This window comes from Mesocricetus auratus, unplaced genomic scaffold (assembly GCF_017639785.1).
Source record: "Mesocricetus auratus isolate SY011 unplaced genomic scaffold, BCM_Maur_2.0 Super-Scaffold_100008, whole genome shotgun sequence".
Lineage (NCBI taxonomy): Eukaryota > Metazoa > Chordata > Mammalia > Rodentia > Cricetidae > Mesocricetus > Mesocricetus auratus.
In genome coordinates, this window is record NW_024429192.1 from 36,474,258 (window position 1) to 36,498,060 (window position 23,803).

Below are 23,803 nucleotides of genomic sequence, written 5' to 3' on the forward strand. Positions count from 1 at the left end.
AAATGACAAACATGTTTTTAAATTCTAGAACTAACAGGAAGCAAACAGTTGCTTTCTGAAAAGTTGGTCACAGTAGTCAAAAAGTTTTGGAAAATAGTCAGTTGCTTAGACCTTGGCTACATATTTCTTAATTATGTCCACATAAGAGATTCCTAGGTACACAGTTTTCTGGTTACAACTAATATGGAAGATAACTTTGGGAATTTTCTTAAGCAGTATGAGTAAGAGTATATATGGAAGCAGACTGTTGTATTTCTTGAAAGCTGAAAAATTTATCTGCTTATATAACCAAGGCTACAGCAACAGATCTTCTGTTTCAATGCTAATATATAACCATGAGTGAATAATGCTAATCTTGCCATCGACTCATCTTTAAATAGAATAACTTAATCCAAACCAACTTACTTGGGAATAACATATTTCCCTAAGTTATGCTAATATGGAAAGCTCTTTAGGGAGCAGCTATTAACTGGACCCAATGTTTAGTTTCCTAAAGAGCACGAGAACATCAGCTTCCCATTGCTGGTATGACTTTGGGGCCCATCCAGGACAGACTTCTAGCAGCCCTTAAAGCAGGCATTCCACATTTACCCGACTTGGACTCAGACATATCAGTACTTGCTGTGGTTTTAGGTCTGGGACGTGGACGGCGTGTCCGTGGTACTTTGGAAGCTGAAGGAAGAAACTTTATATTAATTTCATGCTTCTGGTTTTGAAAACAAAGATTGGGGTTAAAATACCTCTCCTTGAAATTTGGGGCATGTATTTTGGGGGGTTAATTTTTTCTATTGTTTTTAAATCACCAATGATTCTTAAGAAGGAAATGTAAAACATAAAATTAAATCAGTGAATTAAGAGAGTCATAGATCTCCAACCTCAAACAAAACTATAGCTAAAATCCTGGTAGAAGGACCTTAGGTTGACACTGAAAATTTTCAGCATTCCCCAGAATACACTACATCATAATATTGCTGTGTTTTACTCTGTCTAGGTACAGACACTACTAGCTTAGTTTGAAATTCAGCTTTAGATGGAAGCACTGTTTAGACAAAAATACACTACAAATTCAAATAAGATAACAAGTATAGCAATGTTCTAGGCCCATGGACAGCTTTTAAAAGAGGGAACTTTAAGAACCTTTAATATTCTCAAGAAGCAGTAGTATATGAAATTGAAGGATGGCAGATGACAAGATTCTCTAATAAAGCAAATGACAATGAAATTAGAATGGTGGTGGAATGCAGGTGAAAACAAGCAAGAAAAAAATCATTCCAGAACACAGTGCTATTACCTAATGTTGTTGTTTCAGGAGCTTTGGTTCTAAGAGTAACAAGTTCAAGGGCTGTAGCAAGAACTAGACAGAGAAGAGTAAAATAAACCAAATACAAGTTAAAAATTCAATTTTAGGTCAATTTTGAGAATATCTTTAGCCTCAAAACTAACAGAAAAGAGATAATTGCTTTTTCCACATTTTGGCTAACCTATGACTAGGTGCCCACTACTTCATGACATGGACTTGCAAGAAGACATGGTACACAGCTAACTGTGTATTACTGGGCACGAGATATTCTTCTAGACATTTGACTGCCTGCCTCCTCACAATTATATAATTTTGTTGGTCAGGCTTTTATATGTTTACATGATAGATGCTTTCTAACTATACTAAAGAAAGCTTTAGTAATCTTTCTTGAGCTTCTGTGGAAACTGAGATGGCTACATGTAGAATTTTTTTGTCTACTGCTTAAATAACTTATATAATTAAAAGTTCATTGTTGGAAAATATGAAGACAAGCTGATGAAATATGTTCATCAAAATCTCAAAATGATCATTGGTTTAAAAAAACTGTTGAACCTGCTAGAAAAGGAGTCTCTAACATGGAAACAGTGTTTGAACATTCTAAGAGCATGCATCTTTTGACAACCTACTAAAATCACCAAAGGTTCCAGTGTACCCAAAAGCATTCTGAATAAAGAAGCATATTTTCACAATTGCCAAGGGATACACAGCATAAATATGACAGATGGAGATTCACATGGAAGCACACAGTCAGTCAGCGCTGTATAAAAATGTACATGATCACCTGTCGCAGTGTTGAGTAGTGAGTTACATGGCAGTTTGATGTCCTGAAGTTAGTTCATGCATGGTGCTCATAAATGAGACTAATAATGTAGCACAGAACTGAAGATAACTTCAAGATAAAGATGGATATGGAGTGACAACAGAGGACGATGATGAAATGGTCCTAAGATGAAGAAGAGCTGGTGATATGATGGATAGTACGACAGGAAAAGCACTGCTATTGGAAGGACACACATTGTCATTACCCACAGTCGCAGGCTCTTCGGTTCTGAGAGCACTGGGTTCAAGATCTGTAGCAGCAGCTAATTAAAAACAATGACATAAACGTGAAAAGTCAGTAAGACAACAACGCACCCTTCCTAGAATAAGTGGAGAGCAAGTTTAAGAGACTGTCTGGAATTTAATTCTTGTTAGTTGACCATTTGGTTACCCTGTACCCCAGTAAACATTTCCTTAAGAAGTATTCAGTTGCTGCCTATACTTTGTGCTAAGTGTCTTAACATCAAGGAGATATTCCTTTGGGTATGTGGAGCACCTTATCCCAACTACTGTAGAGGAGTATCCTGGAAATTTTAGACATTTACCATAGCTGCACAGATACAACTTCTGTGATCATGGACCTTTGTATGGAAGCTTTAAGAAAATAACATTTCTTAATGTGCGCAGATAGAGCAGGCAGTTTTTCTGTGTGAGATACAGCCACGGATACAGCAAGTGAGTCACATGTATCCTAGAAGTCAGTGTAGCATTGGGCTGAGCTCTCTTTTATGACAAAGGCGCTCAACAAACCAGGACGGGTGACATCTCACAAGACTCTGCTCTCCTCATGGAAACAGAGTGTTCTAAATGGATAAGAAGGCCACTGGTGCTTTTTGGGTCATATATAAACTTCTGAATCATTACTTCAAGAACTTCCCTTAACTGCTCTTTCAGGAATTTTCATGACAGCACTACTACCTATGACACTGTGACATTTTTGTCTTTAAGAGAGGAATGTAATTAAATTAGTAGGAACAAATAAGATATGTGGTAAGGTGATACTTTTGCAGAGAGCACAAGCACATCAGCTGCCACACAGGTCCCTAATGGTTCCCCCTATGCACAGGGAAGGGGTGGCAGAAGCAGATCACAAGGTGCCTTCAGCCACACGAGCTAACACTTCTACCACTGGCATTCCTCTTGGCTTCCCTCGAGCTGCTATAAGTACCTCTGTGACCAGAAACTCAATTTACCAGGTTTAGTTAGAGGAGCCTCAGGAGCTGGTGTGGTTTTAGGTTTGGGGCGTGGACGGCGGGTCCGTTTTGGTGGTTGAGGAGCTGAAGAAAGAAAATCTTCCATTATTACAAAGTCTGTAGTTCAAATGCTATGGGGGGAGAAATGGTGCCAAATTTAGTAAAACTTATCAGAGCTTCTCATGTTTTAGGCAATTCAATTTTTCAACTTTTTAATTCAAAACTTTCACCCATATTACAGTTCGTTGTTTCCCTTTATAACCAAAGGCCTATTGGAGGAGGGGGTCACATGTAAAATGTAGTGGATAGTTCAAGAAATGAAGAACAAAGAAATAGAACTTTTGTAGAATAAACGTGTTGAGGATCCAGGAACAGTAGCACATACCCTAATCTCAGCACTTGGGAGGCTGAGAAAGGAAGAGCACAAGTTTGAAGACAAGCCACCTGATATACTTAGAAAATGTGAGGCTGGACTTCATAGGGAGAAGTACTCTCACACAAAAAAATGCTGAGAATTACTGCTGAAACATGGTGGTGGTAAAAGTGATCAGGAGTTCTTTGAGAGTTTGTTAAAGTAAGACCGTGCATATAATAACTGAAATGTCAATCAAAGAACAAATGTCACATGGTAAAAGTGAGTAAATGATTAAAGAGGAGAATTTCAGATATTTAAGAAAAGTTTTCACTACTATAGGAATTGTTACATTCTCCAAAGCACACACAATGACAAAATGATTTCACATGATGACAAGCCTGACAGATGACATGAATTAAGTCTATGGTGGATCTCATGAGAGCTGAGTTCTTTGATGAGTCATAGCTTTCAATCCTTCCAGAATGAAGACTTAAAGCAGAATGTCATGAGTTTGGCGATGACAAAGGAGAGGACGCAGCCAGGACCACAACATGTGATTACCTTTTGTTGTCACCCAAGTCTGTGTTCTGAGTGTCACAGGTTCAAGTTCTGTTGTAGGAACTGAGCAAAGGCATTAAAATAAACCAAATGATTCCTTTAAATAATTGAAAATAAAAACTCTTCATTATGAGTCTTCCTAGCATAATACAGTTTCTATAACAACGTGCCACCTTTAAAAACCATTAAACTGGAAAAGCAAGCAGTTGACATCCTAAAAGTCTGTCATACCTAAGTCAGGCAGCTGTTTTCTCATTTGTCAATCTTAATATTAATACTATAATTAATCAACTATTCAATTAATCATCTAACAATTGTTCAATATTAGTAATCATTAACTGATGAATAATATAACTAATTGGCATTATCAACAACTAATTATTGGTGATTAATAATCAAAAATGGACTGTGGAGGCATTGCTTAGAGCTCTTATGTGGAAAGAGAATAAGGCATCAGCATGATTAACTGGTGGGGTTCTGTTATCATAGACAAAGAAGGAATATGCCTTTATAAGAACAAAGAGGTTGCTGATGTCTGCCAGACCAATTATGTGCTACCTTATCACAATTCTAAGACCTTGACTATGCATGTCCCGAGACTGGCTGAGACATGGAAGGATTTTCCTACCACCTTGAAGGGGGAACTCCTCCATAGCAATACTTCAGAGACTCCTCTCACTACTCTTGTTTATATCGTCTCCTTCTCATTTTATTCCCCTCCTTTCTTCTCATCAGCCATGCTCCCACGCAATTTTAAGACTCTGCTCTTTTTAAATCATTATTTCATGACTCCAAATACTTATGTACCTAACACTTTGTTTACACCCCCCAAAATTAATCTTGTACTTGGAAGATTCTTCCTATGCCATCTATAACTACACACACATACACACACACACACACACCCTACCAAAACAACAAAAATCATATATATATATATATATATATATATATGTTTCTGCTCTGTTGTACAAGTTTGAAAATCAAGACATACCTCCCACTCCTGTTTCACTCAAAAGTGATTAGGAAGAGATGGGGGAACTTAGTAAATGCCTTTATTTGAACTGGATCTAATTACTCTGAATTTTATTTTTAGGAGCTAAAAGGAATTTATAAAATGCATGGTGATTGAGAAGATTGCACACAGGAAGTAGTGGGTATCTAGTGGCCCACAGACTTCCCTCACTCAGCCTTGTTTGCTTAAAAGCAGTATGGTGGAGCTACTGTGCCTCCCCCTGGACCTTGACTTGCATCTTTGCTCTCATGGGGATACACTGGAGGTTCTCAATCATTCAAATAACTTCCAACTGCTAGGTCACACTGCTGAGGTTGTTTAAACCGGGTGCATATGCTTAACCTGGCTTGGACTCGGGTGCTTCGGGTATTGTTATAGGCTTTTTTTGGGGACGTGGATGAGGTTTTCGTTGTGATGTTTTGGTAGCTAAAGGAAGAAATTATTGGATTACTATGTATTTTCATTAAGAGTCAGTAAGATTGGTTTTCACATATCCATCATCTAGGTTTTTTAAATCATAAATTCTATGAAGAAAAAAGTTATCATTTAATTATAGAAATAAAGGCTAGTAATTATTTTCTAAGTTTCATAAGGTGGCATGGCTGGAACTAAAATGGGTAGGAAACATCCCTAAGTTTGAATGGATAGTGGACATTTCCACTACTTATGATTTGTGATTTATAATTTAATCTTTCAAATCTGAGATACATTCTCTATATAATTGTCAAAATAACCCTTATGAAATAGAAACAAAACAACAAAATACTATGCCAGCAGAAAAAGTGAAACATAAATGTTCCACGAGCCCATTGGGCTCCATGAAGTTGTTACTGGCTTCTCTGTGTAGCTGAGACTTTTGGCATGTTTGAAACACCATTGTAGTGAAGCTTCCTTAAAACAAAACACAAAACATGGCATACTTCAAGTAGGCAATGTGGCAGACAAATGGCCCAAAGAAGTTTTATGTATGACCTTTTAAAACAGATAATTATAAAGTCTTCAGTTGCCACAAAAAGTGACCCAGCTGCCACATGAAGTAAGATTAAACTCTTAGTGTGATATTAAGTAGAAGACCTGTTATAAAAATAGCTTAGCAACATTACCTAGTGTTGTTACTGGGGCTTCAGGTCTAAGAGTGACAGGTTCCAGGACTACAGGAGGAATAGGTCAAAGACAACACAATAAGCCAAAGAGATTTTAAATGCATATTTAAGTTAGAACATTTACGTATAACATATATATGACTAGAATATCAATTGACCCAAAGAAAAATATAATTAAAATTTTACATGAAAGAATATTGTTTAAGGGATTGTTAAACTTTTACTGTGATAATTGTTGGGCTTAGCTGTTTAACTACCCTGAGAAGTCATGAGTAAGTCAGAATGACATTCTGCAATGTGTTTAACAAATAAATTCTAGTCTATGTAGAAAATACTACAATGGAAAATATTTTAATACATTTACTTAATATATTCTTAGAAAAGTAAGCTAAAAGCATAACATGAATTACTATGCTCGAGTAGACACTGATACAATAGAGGTTTGAAACATATCTAAAAAATAACCATTCACATGGCTTATGTTGATCTTGCCAATCTTGTGGGATTTGAGAGCCCTACATGTTGTGGAACATTAGTTTAAGATGTGTTACATTTGCTTATGCTGTGGAATATTTGTTTAATGATGCAAAGATGTGTTTCATTCTTTTATTTTGCACTCACTTAACTGTAAAGCTGTGTTACTTTGTCTGTCTAAGAGCTGAATGGTCAACAGGTAGGCAGGAAAGAGAAATGGGTGGGGCTGGCATGCAGAGAGCCTAAATAGCAGGAGAAATGTAGGAAGGAGGGAGAGGCCAGAAAAGAAGGAGAGAAGGATGCCAGGGGCCATCCACCAAGGGAGCAATGGAGTAAGAAGGAAAGAAAGATCCATAGAATAAAGAAAGGTAAAAAGCTCAGTGGTAAAATGTAGTTAAAGAGAAATGGGATAATTTAAGCTAGAAAAACTGTATAGAGATAAGCCAAGCTAAGGCCAGGGGTTCATAAGTAAGAATAAGTTTGCATGTAATTATTTGGGAGCTGAGTGTCAGGCTGCCAAAATTTTTTTAAAAACCAGCTACATCTGTAAAAACCATAAAAGAGTAGCATAAAGGGCAGTTACTAGTCTAACACCCAGTGTAGCACCTTAAGCATAAAAGGTGGAAGCCAAAGAGTTTGTGTATGATGCTGTGTTTCTGTATCCTAAGTTCTGAATCAATTCTCAACATCCTCCTCAACTGCCCTGATGGACCCTTCCAAATGCAGTCCATCTGGACTCTGCCATATTTCTGGCTGACCTGCACCTATGTCTGGTCCCTCTATATTCTCTTTTTTCCATTGATCAAAAGATCCTGTAGTGTACCCAAGATCCAAACCCAGATGGCCATAATGTTTTCTTTTTCTAGATTCTAGATCGTTACTTTGTATATTTTGCTGCATGGCCTCAGTTTTGTTGTATAAGAAGTTAAAAAAAACCTGCTATGCTGGGTCTATTATTTATGATTGCAAATGTGAGTCTCGGGATTATGTAAAGGGCTCAGCATTTGTTGACTTGAACTAAATACATTGGGTTTGCTAGTATAGTTTCACTATTAAGATTCGAAAAGAAATGCATAGTATACAATTTGTGCTGAATACAAAGATGAATTAAAGGGTCTAACGTAGAAAGAGTAAGGTATTTTAGCTCTTACTAGGTCTCACCTACCCATAGTTTCCTTAGAACACCCACAGAGAAGTTATCTGTGCTGCCTCCTATTCTCACATTCAGGGAGTATAAGAGCTGCTACTGCCTACCACTAGCATTGCTTTGAGTCTGTGATGGGACTGACCACCAGGGCTCACCCAGAAGCCATCTAACTCCCAATTTACCAGGTTTCATCTGAGGTGCTTGAGGGCTCATTGTGGCTTTAGGTCTGGGTCGTGGACGGCGGGTTCTTGGTGACAATTTACTAGCTGAAGAAAGAAAAACCTCGTGTTACCTTGGATCTTACAGTCCTGGATACCAGAGACCCTTCCACAGCCCTTAGAACACCTAAGGGTGTAGGAGATTATGCCTTTAGTTTGACTTTTTCACTCTTTTTAAACAAGCATGCCCTCTTTTTGTCATCAATGGTGATTTGACATAAATTTCTGTTCATGCAGAGGTGCTCACTCAAGGCAAGTAGATTAGTACTCACTGGGAGACAGAGTCCCACTTTGGAGAAAATGATTGGGAAGGAATCATTTAATGAAGAGTGGGGGAGATCTGGATCATATTAAGGTGGAGGCCTGTAATTTAACTTTTCAGATAGGTCATCTCCAACTTGTCAAATTAATAGTAAGGTGCATCATTACTTACATCATCATTACTTACATACATCAAGTATCTATGGCTACTTAAATTACATCACCAAAGAAACAAACATACTGTACAACAGTTTTCAGAAAGAGATGCAGAAACTTGGAATGTACCAAGAGGCATAAGAGTATCTGCTATTGATGGGCAGCTATGCCATTGTGGTAAAACTCAGCTGTAATGCAGAACACTGTGCCATGAAGCAAAGGGCAACATGGCACTTTCAGGCGTTCTACGTGGTCGACAGCATATGAACTAAGTTCATGCTTAGCTCTCATAAGCACAACAGGAAGTGTGCGTACAAGATGCTCTCAACTCTGCAGCAGATGGCAGAAGAGGAGGAATGGTTTCTCAGAGGGGTGGAAAGCCTGCCCATAGGGATGGAGACTTAGCAAACTATACAATGAGCAACAGAAGCACTTGGCAAGTAAGATTGTTACCTAGTGTTGTTCCAGGGGCCTCAGATCTAAAAGCAACAGGCGTTTCAAGGTCTGTAACAGGTTCAAGGTCTGTAATGGGAACTGAATTAACAAATAGCAGCTTTTAAAAACCATGTATAAGCAGACACAGCATTTACTTCAAAATGAGTCTGCCAGCCTAACAGTGAATCTATAGTGTGTATGTGCATACATGTATATATTACTTTTCTGGCTCAAGAGTATTATGGACTAAATTGTGTGCTAACAATTCTTATGTCCAGATGAGATATAATTGAAGACACAATGTTTAAAGATGTAATTAAGGAATCATAAGGTTAGCTCTTCAATATGTCGAGTATCTGTATCAGAATACACAGTAGGTATGCATATACACCGAGAAAAGGCCATGTGAGATATAGCAAGGCAGTCATTTGTGAGCTAGAGAAAGGCCTCAGAGGAAACCAGACCTGGAAGCACCTTGGTCTTTGACTTGCAGCCTCCAGAACTGTAAGACTGGATCCCTGTTGATTAAGTGCCCTTTCTGTAACTCTGTGGAATGGCTGTTCTAGTAAATAAAGTTCATGATAAATACCAATGTTTTGTTCAGACTACCCAAACTGTAGGTAGCACCCATCTATCTCCCAGAGAGGCATCATCTTTGCTCTCATTCTACAGTACTTCAGCAGGCAATGCCTTATGTAACAATGCTTATCTAACTCTAACAGGGAAAACACCAGGGCATTTTTACCCATGCCCTTACATATGCTTCTAATGTTTTGCAAGAAGTATAGAGAGCTAACTTGTAAATTTTTGAACATTAAAAAAGAAAATTTGAAAATATGATTGCATAAACAGTTCTGAAATTAAGAAATACACAAGCAGCCATTCCAAAATTAGCTTCTCGTGATTTCATTAGCCTCCAGACTAAGAAATAAAACAACTTTCAAACAGCTTCTAGTTAAAAGAAGAACGCTATATATCTCTTCCTATTGTAAAGGTCTTGCCAGCTGTTAGTGTCTAACAGTCTTTTGAGAATCCCCTCTCTAGGAGGGTATTTGCAACCATTGCCTGGTTCTCAGGCTCTTTGAACCAAGAACTCCTTTGTTGTTTATATAGGAGATCCAGTACATCTAGACTTGGGTAGCTTTAACTTTTTGTTCTTTCAGACATTTTTGGAGCTAAAAAGAGGTCAGATTGAATTATTTGATAGTTACAATTCAGCATATTACAAATTTTTAAAAAATCTTTAGCTATTACAAAACTGAGAAAATTTTCTTGAGTTTCAGGCAATATATGAAAGCTGTACCCTATACTACATTATTGCATCTGTTGTTATTGAAAGTTCATTAGGGAGAAATATTAATACATTGATTGAAATAATTAATTCAGAAAGTCAAGATTAGTATTTTTTAAAAAAATTCTTCTAGAATTATCTGATTAAACTAAAACGATTGAGAATCATTAAAATTATGGTGGAGAATGAAAGGACTTCAATTCACATTAAGGATGAAGTTTACTACTTAAAGATATTAACCTGATGATACTATATGCTATTCAGTCTACTAAATCACATTGCTCACGTATTAACAAAAGAAATTTCCCTACTGTAACTTGATTTGCACAAATTAGAGATAGACACACCAAAGATACATGAAACTCGTCTTAAACAAGAATTTGATTAGACCCAAACCTTAAAGCAACATGTAAATATTGTAAAGTAAGCTTTGAGGCAGACCAATAACCCAAACTAGCCCCATGCCATGGCTTCCTATGCATTCAACAAACAAGAAATAAGTACTTCTAAATGTGTTCAATTAAAATAAAATGAAGACTGTAGCTGGGTGGCAACATGGGATGAATTTGACAATGAATAAAGAAAGTATTTGCTGACAGTCAGGAGTATCATTACCTATTGTGGCCACTGTATTCTCTTTTAAAGGAGTAACTGGTTCAAAGACTAAAGCAGAAACTAGCCAAAAATAACAAAAACAAAATAAACAAAAATCTACTCCAAACATTAAAACATAAAAACCTAACAGATTTGTTCAAAAAGAATTCTAGCAGGATAGAAATATTTCTGAAACACTAAGCCATGTGGTTAACTCTCTGAACTAAAACAATATAGTATCTCTGCTCTTAGATGCCAACTCATCTCCTGAGAGTGGAACCAAAATCTTTGTAGATGTGGCCTACGAAGTCTATATAAAGTATCTTCAAGTTTTCCTTATTTTCTAATGATCTGAGCTTACTTAATATGACTTGTGTCCTCTGAAGCCTGGTCCATGAATGCTGTTACAAGGTAGTGGTACATGTGGATGGTAGGCTCTAGTGAGAAGGTCATTGAGGGAATGAGACAGCTTGCCCAATCCTTGGTAGTTCTGTGTGATCTTTGAGCTCTCCTATGATGACATTTTGTTTACTATCTAAGAAATAAAGCCTTGCCTGAAGATCAGAAAAGCAAAGCAGCCAGCCTCTAGAGGGTTCTGACCTCTATCAAGACTCAGACAAAGTCCTGTGTGTGACTGCAGACCGACAGGTAATGTCTTCTTCCACCTTATAATCAAAGGCGTGTGCCACCACGGCCTCGATTCTATGGCTAACTAGTGTGGCTGCTGGGATTAACGGTGTGTACCACCACTGCCTGGCCTCTATGGCTGACTAGTGTGGCTATCTTTGCACTCTGATCTTCAGGTAAGCTTTATTTGTTAGATCATAAACAAAATATCACCACACTCTCCAGAGTGGATAAATATAAAAGAAAAAATCTGGTTCTTCTAATCCCCTCTGCTCCTGGATTGAAATATGATCACTTTCTATATCATATAAATGCATCCACCACAGCACTGTGCCATGAGGTGACACAAGCAGGAAACAGCCATTGTCACCGAGCTGGTGATGTCCCTCTAAAATACGAATGCTCACGTACTTGAACTAGACAAACCTGTCCTTTGTAAGTAGCCTGTGCTAGTCATTCTGTTCTAGTTAACAAGGCTGACTAACATCTGCCTTATTTAAAATATGTCCAACTTGAGTACATAGTTGAATATTACAAGGGGAAGCCGCTCTGTCTGTGACATAGCAAGGCAGCCTTGTCCAACACTCAAAGTGTGGCAATAAATCATTTCTGTGGTGTACTCTAAGCTCCCAAGTTCAACATTTAGAACTTTTCAACTTGTCCTATACTTGCAGGGACCTCATCAAAACCATCCAATTCCTGGAAGCATTGTCTCTTTCACAAGAGGAAATTTGCTCCTGTTTGCTGACTGTCAAGCATTCTATGCTCTTTAAAACTTCCCCATGATCCTCCCCTGTAAGAACTACTTTTGTATTTATAAGCAGTTGGGGGAAATAACAAAACATGCTGCAGAGACCACATGCTCTACAAAGCCTGAAGTATCTCTTCTCCAGCACCATACAGAAAGTGCTTATTGTTGTCTGACCTGAATGCCTTCTGTGACTCAGGGCTGTAACTGATAAATCACCCCCACAGATGCAAGCATATACTCATTCTGTTGTTGTTTCATGAATGTACATATTTACCACTTGATAATGATCAGCATTGCCAAGAAAACAACCATTGTCCTTTGTAGAGACAATTCTAGCACACAGAACGTGAGGACTTTAGTCACTAAATTATCTCCCCTTATTCCCCATCTGAGCTATTGGCCCTCAATTGTCATTATACTTTCTGCTTGGATGGGCTGCCAGAATTCCTAACACAGGCCCTACACATTTACCCGGTTCTGTCTGAGGTGCTGCCGGATGCCTTGTAGTTTTAGGTTTGGGATGTGGATGGCTTGGTTGTTGAGGTAGTTTGGGAGCTGAAGGAAGAAAATCTCAAGTTAAATATAATATTTTGAATTTAAGAGATGTTGACTAATAATATATTTCTTACAATTTCTTGAGCTTCAAGAAATTTCCCTTTTGAGTTATGTAATATTTGTTCCTGTTTTGGTATTGTGCTTTCTTATGACACTTGCATGTCTTCAAGAAACAAAATTCATGAGTAAATTTGAAAAATTTGAGTCTATCTATCAAGAATATTTACTATAACTTCTTGTAAGAGTTCCTGGATGAAGAAATGTTTCAAAACCTTGCAGAATTATTGTGTGCATAGGGGTTGTATGGGTGGTTTCATGCTAATGAAAGTCTTAATAACATCAATTGACCACCCTCGAGTATATTTTTCTTTTTTCATCCTCATCAAAGTTTTATCATTCCCTAAAATGGTAAAACCAAACAAAGTTTGAAAATGCAGAAATTCAGAGCTTAACAAAAACTATCACATTACAAGAGCTTCACAAATTAACTAAGCCTAGATGGCGCATAGATTCCGCTACATGTACAGAGATGGATACCCCATAACAAAATTGTGCACGTGATTAACATGATACATGGAAAGAGAGACAGAAAAAATCTGAGGTGTAACAGTGAACCTATATGTATGTATATGTGTGTATTCTTTTTCAATACATTGACTCTCATAAAAACAAGCCATCATAAACAAGACATCCTTTTAACATGCAAACATGTTAAACAGTTGAAGGACCCAAAGATGAAGAAGCTTTGAAGTCCCAGAAGCAGTGGTGATCAAGTTAACAAAGTAAGTAAGAAATGCAGATGTTGAAGGACATGGTACACCATTAGCCATTACCTAAGGTCATCCCTGGAGCCTCAGTTCTAATAACTGGTTCAAGGGTTGTAGCAGGAACTGACGAAAATAAGAAAAGACATTAAAGAGACCTTATAAATGCATGAAATGTTGGAAAATTCATCCTACCAGTAAAAAATGAGGTTTCTTGGGAGGCAACCTTATTCTTTTAATATTCTTAACTGGAGAAAATGAACCTTGTTTTTTTCTTTGAATACTTCTCCAAAGAATCACTCGCTACATATTCATTTGATTCAGAGGTTAGTCACAGCTTTTGGACTCTGTTGAACATCTCCTTGAGATCAACTCTGGAATACCACTGCTGGTAATTAACCAATTTTAACTAACATGAGAACCTATATAGAAAATCTGACTCATCATCAGAAAAAGATGGGAAGACACCAGAACTTTTATAAAAGGCAAAAATCAGAAAACACATCTACTGTAAACAGTAATCCGTGCCAGGTGCAATGAGCAGTTTAGATAGTTAAATCTGAACATAATGCAGTTTACAGACTCTGTGGTGATTTCCAGCGATTCTGTCCCTGTGACTAATACTTTGTGTCACTACAGCTAAACAGTTTGTATTTATATTGTCTCTTAAGTATGTGCTAGACCCATGGCCTGCTGGCAGCTGACAGAGAGAAACTGATATAGAGTGAGAAGGAAGAAAAGGGAGGAAGGTTTGTCTATAATGGGTGTTGATGGCTATACGGAAGCTGAAACCACATCCACTAAGAGATGAAGTCCTTGGAGAACATATTGTTTCTCAACAAGTTGAATAACCACTTCTTAGTTTCTATCATCAATTGGGTTGGGTTATCTTTAGTTCTATGAAGAGAAAGAGCATGATCTTGGGCAGAAGGGAAAACCATTAAATCCCATAGGATCAATTTGAAGATTTCAGTCCCCCCCCCACCCTATCTCTTTAATTCATTCTGAGAGCCAGTCTCTGCAATTGATTCTGCGAGAGAACTGGCAGGAGAGCATCAATATGTTATCCTCTATCTGGAAGTCAAGTTGAACTTGTTCTCCACGTGTATGTCTTTGTCCCTTCATCCTTCCAAACTTCAAATCCTGTGCTAATTCCATACTGATTGCCTTGGATTTTTTAAATCTAAATTTTCACAGAGCTCATATGTAGCATTTGGGTTGCTCAAATTATTTCACCCTTGCATGGACATGACGTCTTACATTAGTATCTGTTCATGTGAGGCAGGTCTTCTTTGCTGCTGCATTGTCAATGAAGTGGTAAATGAAACTATACCCCCTACTTCAGAGCCAAGGTCTGAAATGTCTTAGGAGAGTGAATGCAAGCTTAGTGAATGTAGTAGCTTTGATCAGATTGCTGTCGCTCAATACTATACCAAGTAGTCTCATCTTTAAGATGCAAACATAATCAGAAAGTAAGAAAAATATACATAACGGCTATGGAGAGACAATATTCTTAAGAAAGAAGCGTAAGGTATTTAGGCACATGATGTTCTCCTTGCAAACAAGGAGCTTTTACCCTGAAGAGATATGTAGGATACCTTCTCATAGAGACTAAATCACAAACCACATATTTACCCAATACAGTCTGAGGTACTTCTGGATGGGGTGTGGTTTTAGGTTTGGGACGTGGGCGGCGGGCTTTTTTTGTTGTTGAAGCTGATGGGAGAGAACTTAGAATTAGCATAGTGTTGAATCCAAAGCTATGCCTAGGATGATGTATCCTGTCAAACTTTAAAAAAATAAACTTTAACAGTTTGAGCTAAGAAATCCTGTCACTAGGGTTTGAAAATTTTCCTCTAGTATATTAACAGATTTAATAATTGAGAATCCTCCAGAGATAAAAATATTAGACATAATTACATTTAAGAAATGTTAGTTAGGAGCCATCACTATTTCCTTGAACACAACTCTAACCCAAAATTAGTTATAAATTCACAGTCAACTCTAATGTTGTGTATTTTGAAATAACTCCACAGTGATGCTTTTAAATTAATATGGTTGTGCCTGGGGAAGTTCCATACTTGGTGATTTACCGGAGTATTGTAAAAGTCACTGAAATATCAACAGAGTCAAAAACAGTAACACAGAACTTGAAAATGGAAAGCAACCTTCCCAGACAACTGCCACTGTGTCATCACTGCTGTCCCATTAGAGGCCTCCCTTAGGAGGTTCAGGTGTCATGACTGATTAAAGACTCAGGCCTGACAGGACACAGGTTCAAGGCAGGGCATGGCTCAGATAGCTAGCCTGAATTAAGACAAGGTACTTTCTGTTAAATGGTAAGAAAATTTGCAATACTTTGAGATCAGTCCTGTGACTGGATGAAACAGGGAATGTCACCATAATCTCCTCAGCAACCACAGCGATGCTCAACACATGGAGATGCCCAACAGACAGACAGACAAAACCTCTCACAGAAGGACATAAAGGATCATTACCTAAAGATGGCTCAGGAGTGATAGGTCCCAAGTCTGCTGTGAGAAACGATCAAAAGCAACTTAAAACAAGGAAATGCGAAATGCATCGGAAAATCCATCAAATTCTCCCAAATATGGGCTTTACCAGTGTAGCATTGGTTCTATAGTCAAAAAGCAATAACAGCAAAAACAAAACAAAAAAACAACCGTACAGTTTCTGCATAAGGGACCACAGATGTTTTTACAACACAGCCCTACTCTTAGTATTTCTTTAGAAATAATGGTGATTTTACTTGTTTTTCTACAGTTAGCTACAGATATTGATTGCTTTTACATTAGCACATAAATGTGATAGGGAACTCTGCTTAGAAAAATGTTATACATATAACAATATTGTATTTAACTATATATTAATTAATATGAAAGCATAATTTGTAAGACTGTATATTGGAAAACAAGTCCTGGAGTCATGATAAATACAGTTGCTGATATATTTAATCAGACACAGTAAAGAATAATCAAGATAGACAACACTTGGTTTTCTTAAGTCTGCTTTGGGAAAAGATGAAGACCTATGCTGGATCAAAGGCAAGAAAAGAGCTAGACCTGGAGGGTCATTACTCAACAGAACTTGTTACTCCATTTTTTCACCATACAGAAAAGACTTGGCCATGAAGAGTAGCACCACACGCCAATGGGCTCAAAGCAGTCACTGAAGTTGGGCTTCTGTGATCTTCTTTGTGGACTTTCCAAAAATAACACCATGGTTCAACTAAACAAATATTGCCCTTCTAAGGCAGGCTATGCTTCTAGTTCTTATCTTTCTATTGTTACTCCCTCACATGGCTCCTTTCTCTCTCTATTTTAGGAGTCAGGCCCATTCTTTCTGGCAAATCTATGAAGGTTAAAAATCTCAGGTCCACATTAAACATATAATTTTTACTTAAGAATGAATCATGTGTCTAACAGTTGGTGAAACAGTAACCACCCGATGCTGCTCCTATTCTTTTTTTTAAATCTATTTATGATGTCTGAATAAGAGTTCTTTGTTCAACTAAGTCACCTGCTACCTCTAATGCATAGCCCACAGGTATAATGTGGTATTTAATAAAATATATGACTTTTGAATCAAATATACTATGTATTTTCCTATTTATAAACAAACAGAAAAGTGTAATTGAATGTCAGTGAAAAAATAAAACATATAAAATTAACAGGTATCAAAGAATTCTGCATAAAAGTGGTGTAAAGAAGTCATAGGGTTTTGCCAGAGCACCATGCTGGTATCAGCTGCTTCCTATGACTTAAGCCTTCAATCCTTAATGACAGTGGAAATATCACTTCTGTTACATCCAATGAAGAGTCACAGGAGCCAAGAACCACGTTTACCTTGTGTAGTCTGAGGTATCTTTGGGCTTGGGGTGGTTTTATCTTTAGGAGGACGTGGGCGGCGAGGTCTTGGTCGTGGTGTTTTGGGGGCTGGAGAAAGCAAAGTGGTTATTGTGGTTGTGTGACTTCAGAATTAAAGAAAGGAGAACACACGAATATGTAAGGTTTATTAAACCTTCTCAGACTCTTGAGTTTGGAGAATCAAGTTTCTCTTTGATTTGGAATTCTTTCTTGGTAATATATACATAAAACATTTTTGGTCTGCTGACAGTTGAGACAGACTACATGATATTGTTTTGTTGTTCTGAAAGTTTTATTGTTAGTTGCTAGCATCAAAGAGGCTCCAGACCAAAAGGGAGCTGGAAACATGGCATGTTGATTTCACAACAGGGAGACCTTGGCTAACCTACTTCTGGATAATTGTCCTTAGATCCAGTTTAGGGATATAAGCCATTAAAATTAGTATTGATATACCTATGTTACACTTTCTAAAATCACTTGCATGCAACCAAAGTCTTTCATATCTTCAAAAAAAGAGTAACTTAAGAATGATAGCTTAATGGTTAGGCACTCTGATGTAGATCAGAAATTTATTTTTATGTAGACTATTACCGAGTACTGAATAGTCATAGGCTCTGGGAAGCATTTGCAAAGATAACAGGGGTAGGGATATAAGGAGCTGAATAGTGGTTTATAACATTCTTTAAGTAATCTTGATTATTTTAAATGAGAAATACAGTTAATGATAAGAAGCTTATGTGAAAGAAAAATCCCCTTGACCCAGGTAGAAAGGGATCTGACAATAAGCAGAGAATGTGCATAAGGACTAAAAGGTCATTACCTAATGTTGTCACTGGAGCCTTGGTTCTCATAATTACAAGGTCAATGTCTGTGGTAGCAACTGATCAAAAGCAATACACAACAGAAATTAAGAAATGTACAAAGTGGTTTATATTAAAGGTAAAACATTGTAAGCCAGGTTTTTTTTTCTTAAAGAACTAAGAGACAGTTTGAGGGGCCATGGCCCAGAAACACAGACTTAGGTTGCCCAAAATTCCACATTCCAATGTGGAAACTGTTACCTGAAGTTTTATAGTTTTAAAGAACAAAGAAAGTCATAAATGAAGGCAAATATAAAACACATTGATGGGTGTATCAGAGGTGGGCACGGCAAGATGGGGAAAGCTATTCTGTGGGCCCAAGATGCTATCTGATGACTTTCTTAATTTTTGAATTAGTGGAAGCTAGTGGCCTAATAAGTTAATAAATTTCAAAATATTTCTACCTATTAAGTTATAAGATGTTAGTTCTGACACAGAGGTGGGCAAGGAATGTAAGACTTATGTTTAAAAGCATTTATGAAGTCAGAAATACTATTACTGGCAGTAGTTAGATTCTATGCCCACCTATCTTACAGACACACACTTTTCACCTAGAATGGCTATGAAGTGACTGAAAAGTATTTTCCTATTTGGGTCTACCTATAATGACACTCTGGCTCTATAGGTATATGATTTGTTATACTAAACTATTCTGAAAATGGCTACAGAGGCTTCTGTTGTATTTCAAAGACATTAACCATCATTATTTTGGTGGAGGAGTGGTAGTTGAGAGAATTGTAAAAGTATTGCCAACTGTATTGTTTTCTGAAGATCTGTGACAATTGTACAGGTAGATGCAAATGCCTGCCTTCTCTTCAGAGCATAAGTGGTGTCTATTATGTTTCTGTGCTTACTTATCTCAAATGGATAACTTGCATGTAATTATCCAGTGTATGACTAGATATGGAGGATTAGGTAAATGGATCACTTGTGTAGCATTAATAGGATCCTAGTTTCAATTCCTAGAAACAACCCCCCCAATGAAAAAATAAAGATAATTCAGAATAAAAAGGAAATTATACAGCTTTTAATCTCAGTACATATGGTTTCTATAAATGAAATAATTATTCATAGATCAGAAATGAAAAATTACAACTCACATTAAGTTAGTATCTCCTTAAATTTTTTTCTTTAAATCTAGGAGATTGCATGTAAGATTCAAATTTCTCATTATCTATTGTCCTCTAAGCCTTGGTATAGAGACTAACTTTCCCAGATGGTTCAGTGAACCAAAGCATGAAGCTGGATTAAAATGCATCAGAGAGTAATGCCCAAGCTAATGACACACAGAAGGAAGCTGGGAGAAGATGAGGAAGACATTGTTAGAACTTCTTTTCACAAGATGAATTCTCAACAGAAAGGTCCACTTGTATTTTTGAATAGTATGGAATCAGGGAGAAGAGCCACTATCAGAAATGATGACTCATCATCACAAGCTCCAGTCAGCTCTCTTTGTGTACACACACACACACACACACACACACACACACACACACACAGGCTTCAAGAAGTTCCTGCTTTGCAAGACTGATGAACAGAATCCTTTGGCTTCTGGAAGTATCAGGTGCTGCAAGCAATCTGACTTTGAAGGTCAAAGGAAGTGTTAACATTCAGGTACTATTAGCTGAGCAGATGCAGGACTGCCTGGTATGGTGTTAGGATGGCCTCCACCAAAAATAGCAAGTGCATTTTAGAAACAAATAGGGAAAGGTTGAATGATGATCAAGCTGGAAGCACAGGTGATGAGAGAGATGAGAGGAGAAATCTCCAGGTAATGTCAGGTAAGTAAGCATTTGTTACCTATGGCTAGGGAAGGGGCTTCAGTTTTGAATGCAGCAGGCTCAGAGGCTGGATCATTACACATAAGACACAGATGAAGAGAAAAACAACCTTAAGTATTCATAATATTTAATTCAGTGGCATTGACCACAGTTTCTTCTAGGTTGATGTAGATTGATTACATGATGGACTAATCTATAATGAAAAGATCTCTTAGTTTTATACTAATTGGAATAAGAAGAAATTTTCAGTTGTAAACAGAATATTCAGAATTGTTATTTAAGCTTTTTTTAATATGGTAGAAAACTGCCCAGTTAACATTTACTATTTAAAATGCCAACAGGTTAGTTCAGAGGAAGCTAATCCCTATTGATTGTGCCCATGAAGGAGGAACACATGTCCCCTCCTGTGTGTACTACCTATAAATAGCTAGCAAAGTCACTTTAAATTGTCCTAGGTACAGAAAAATCTAACTTCTATTCATTATAAACTCAGAAAGGCATAAAATGCTTTTTAAAGTGTGGGATTTATATGACTGATTACCAGGTATAAAATTTTCCCATTTCTTACAACTAGTGTGAGAACTTTCAGAAGATAAAGAACAAAATTATGATACTTGGTTCTGTGATTAGTCTAATATATAAACCCTTTCAGTGTCATTTCCAATGATAAAGTATGTTAAGCTAGACAATAGGAATTGTGATTACCAGATTTAGTTGGTGGCATGTCAGGTGTGACTTTGGGCTTAGGAAGCATTTGTTTTGGAGGTTCTAAATCTGAAGAAGAAAAAGGTATCATAGTTAGTGTCAAAGCTAAGCTGTTGGTGGGGAAATCAATGTTACTCATATATTCTTCTCCCAAATACATGCTAAGGCATTGAAAGTGTTGATTACCAGGCTGGATTTGGGGTACCTCTGGCCTGAGTGTTGCTTTGGGTCTCTGGGATGGTTTGGGAACTAAAAGAAAAAATATTAAAATTCTCATAATGCTTATGGTTGTGATGGTCAGAATTAAGGATGTATAAGCTGAGAAACACTCTGTGAAGACTCAACACAAATATAAAAATAGTTCCAGGAATGATGGAAATGCCCATTTTAGCCATTCACTTGCTCCATTAGCTTTCCATGGAAGAACAATTTTTTAAAGACTTATTTATTTATTATGCATACAGTGTTCTGCTGGCATGTATGTCTGAACACCAGAAGAGGGCACCAGATCTCATTCTAGATGGTTGTGAGCCACCATGTTGTTGCTGGGAATTGAACTCAGGACCTCTAGAAGAGCAACCAGTGCTCCTAACATCTCTCCAGTCCCCTAGAAGAACAGTTTCAAGGAAATGCTTAAAGTGTTTCTTTTGAGCAAAGGTGCTATTTGAGAAGGACTAAGTGTAACAGTTTTTCTGCTTTGTTGGCAACTTTCTTTCTAGCACAAAGCAGTAAGAGAGAGAGAGTTACTTAAGAAGAAACCTGGAAAATTACCCAAAACTTCTGCTATTAACACAAGGAATAACAACACAAGGTTACTCTTGTGGGGAATTTCTTAAAATGATCAGAGACAAACTGAGTTCTCAGAAGTTACAATGAAACAATTATAGGCACGACATTACCACTAAAAATAATAAAAACCATCTTGGAACTTTAATATTCTCAAGTTGCAAAGACAACTACCAGTTTTATACTGGACCTCAGACCATAATCTGTCTATGCTATCCAAACATACTAAAGTCATTCTCCCATAGGAATGTGTAGCTATTCAGAGTGTTTCAGGCTGGATGAATAAAGCAATGAAATCTTAGCCACAAAACTGGAAGAATGTATGCCATTTGTTCAGTCCAGGGTGACTACAGACATTTGTGAGGGAGAACAGATGGCTCTGAACACCAGGACATTTGATTAAAGGACACAGGGTCAGCAGAGAACAGTGCTCTAGACCACAGACCCTCCCCACATTTTTGCAGCAGATTGGACTGGAAGAATTCTCCAGTCTTTAGGCTTTTCCCACCCATACAGGAAATGAAGGACAGCATGGTTGACAGTGTGATGGAGTAACAAAACATCAGTCATGTCTGGATTGGCGATCATGAAAAGAAAAAAAAAGACAAGAAAGCAAAGCAGGATGCAGAATTACCAATTGTGGGCACCAAGAGCTCCGGTGGTATGGTGGCAGGTTCCAGAGCTAAGGAAGCAAAACACCAAGAACACCAATTATACCCAAGGCCGAAGCTGCACACAAACTGCTTCTTTCTGAATGTGATTTCCCTTTTGCCTTTCCTGTTCATCTCCCTTCCCCCTTGCTTTCCCAGACTTCAGCTGTCCTGAATTCCCGCTTTACTACCCCACTAAGTGGGCCAGCTTTTCTCACTGTGCACTTACTAATCACAAATGAAGAGACGGAGGCATCACGTGTGACATGAATGTTGAGAGTGAGTACACAGACACTCAACTACCCAAACCAACCATGCTGCTCCCTAGAGCCCAGCTGTTTGGAGGGCGGCAGCTAACAAGCTACAAGCCACAGCACGGCATCCCTGGCCACTGGAACCCTAAGCATCACATTTACCCCGTTTGGACTCAGGTACTTCTGGACTACGTGTGGTTTTAGGACGGGGACGGCGACCTGGTCGTTTGGTCTTTGGTGGAGCTAAAGAAAGGAAAATTTCTAGTTAGCAAAGAAAGAGTACTACTACAAACGGATACAGACTGAGAGTAAAGTTACATGTCACATATTTAAACCTTTTGATTCAATGTGGACACACTCTGTTTTGTCACTTTTTATTATCACCCAGTTACATGTAATGTAGAACTTAGAGGGCTTTTGATGTTTTGTTCTCTCTCTCTCTCTCTCTCTCTCTCTCTCTCTCTCTCTCTCTCTCTCTCTCTCTCTCTGTCTGTCTCTCTCTCTGCCTACCTGTCTCTGTCTCTCTCCTCTCTTTTTCTATCCTTCTTCTCTTTTTCTCTTCTCTCCTTCCCTCCCTCCCTCCTTCCCTTTCTCCTCACAGTTTTTGGTTAAAGATTTGTAAATTTCCCAAGAGATCTTCCTTGACCCTTCACTCTGAGATAGACACTGGAAAATCTCAAAATTAGTGTATAGTTTAGAGGAGATGGGCATACAAAAGTTTCAAAATCATACTACCAGGGAGAACATGAGGAAGGCTGCTTTTCAGACACACTAAGAGTAAAAAAATTAAAATTTGGCTTAATATTCCAAAGCAGGAGATTTTTCTGCTTGGTATTTAAAAAGTCCACATGTAAACAATCGGGAAAATGAGTTTAGGGATTATACCAAGGGAAACATTTTCAAAATGAGATATATTTATAGGCTAGAGGTATAGGTTTTGAATTTTTTAAAGGATAACCAAGAATACAGACAAGTGGATACTGATATATCATTCTATGAATGTAAGTTTCCCAATAATGACACCAGCCACTAAGAAAAGAAAGGAGCCACCCACTCAGTAACTGGGCGTGTCCAACTAATGTTATTACTGACACTTGCCCAGGACTCTAGGTCCCAAAACCACATGCAAAATTATCAAGACAGAATCAAGTCAAAGGACAAACATAGAATTAACTTAAATGTGGGACACTCTCAATTTTTAACTTCTAGCTCGAACAAATTATAAGTGAAATTTTATCCACATGAGAAGTAACCTTTTTACTGA

At 37.7% G+C, this 23,803-nt stretch overlaps 1 protein-coding gene across 25 annotated transcripts in view; it reads right to left on the reverse strand.

Moving 5' to 3' along the window:
- Positions 1 to 23,803, reverse strand: part of LOC101831061 (ABI family member 3 binding protein) — a 210,688-nt gene that overhangs the window by 55,754 nt on the left and 131,131 nt on the right. For 8 of the 25 annotated variants that reach the window (XM_040750661.1, XM_040750651.1, XM_040750665.1 and 5 more), the window contains 18 exons: positions 22,702 to 22,782; positions 22,270 to 22,317; positions 21,036 to 21,098; positions 20,850 to 20,918; positions 18,324 to 18,383; positions 17,483 to 17,572; positions 16,115 to 16,150; positions 15,252 to 15,332; positions 13,686 to 13,742; positions 12,769 to 12,852; positions 9,053 to 9,133; positions 8,147 to 8,230; positions 6,344 to 6,391; positions 4,229 to 4,288; positions 3,313 to 3,396; positions 2,326 to 2,382; positions 1,292 to 1,354; positions 592 to 672 (listed from right to left, as the gene is read on the reverse strand). The exons of 2 other annotated variants lie outside the window; for them this stretch is intronic. In XM_040750661.1, the coding sequence (XP_040606595.1) occupies positions 592 to 672; positions 1,292 to 1,354; positions 2,326 to 2,382; positions 3,313 to 3,396; positions 4,229 to 4,288; positions 6,344 to 6,391; positions 8,147 to 8,230; positions 9,053 to 9,133; positions 12,769 to 12,852; positions 13,686 to 13,742; positions 15,252 to 15,332; positions 16,115 to 16,150; positions 17,483 to 17,572; positions 18,324 to 18,383; positions 20,850 to 20,918; positions 21,036 to 21,098; positions 22,270 to 22,317; positions 22,702 to 22,782 (1,227 nt within the window). The remainder of the gene's footprint in view (positions 1 to 591; positions 673 to 1,291; positions 1,355 to 2,325; positions 2,383 to 3,312; positions 3,397 to 4,228; positions 4,289 to 6,343; positions 6,392 to 8,146; positions 8,231 to 9,052; positions 9,134 to 12,768; positions 12,853 to 13,685; positions 13,743 to 15,251; positions 15,333 to 16,114; positions 16,151 to 17,482; positions 17,573 to 18,323; positions 18,384 to 20,849; positions 20,919 to 21,035; positions 21,099 to 22,269; positions 22,318 to 22,701; positions 22,783 to 23,803) is intronic. 15 more of the 25 variants (XM_040750675.1, XM_040750652.1, XM_040750653.1 and 12 more) reach the window with 14 other exon arrangements.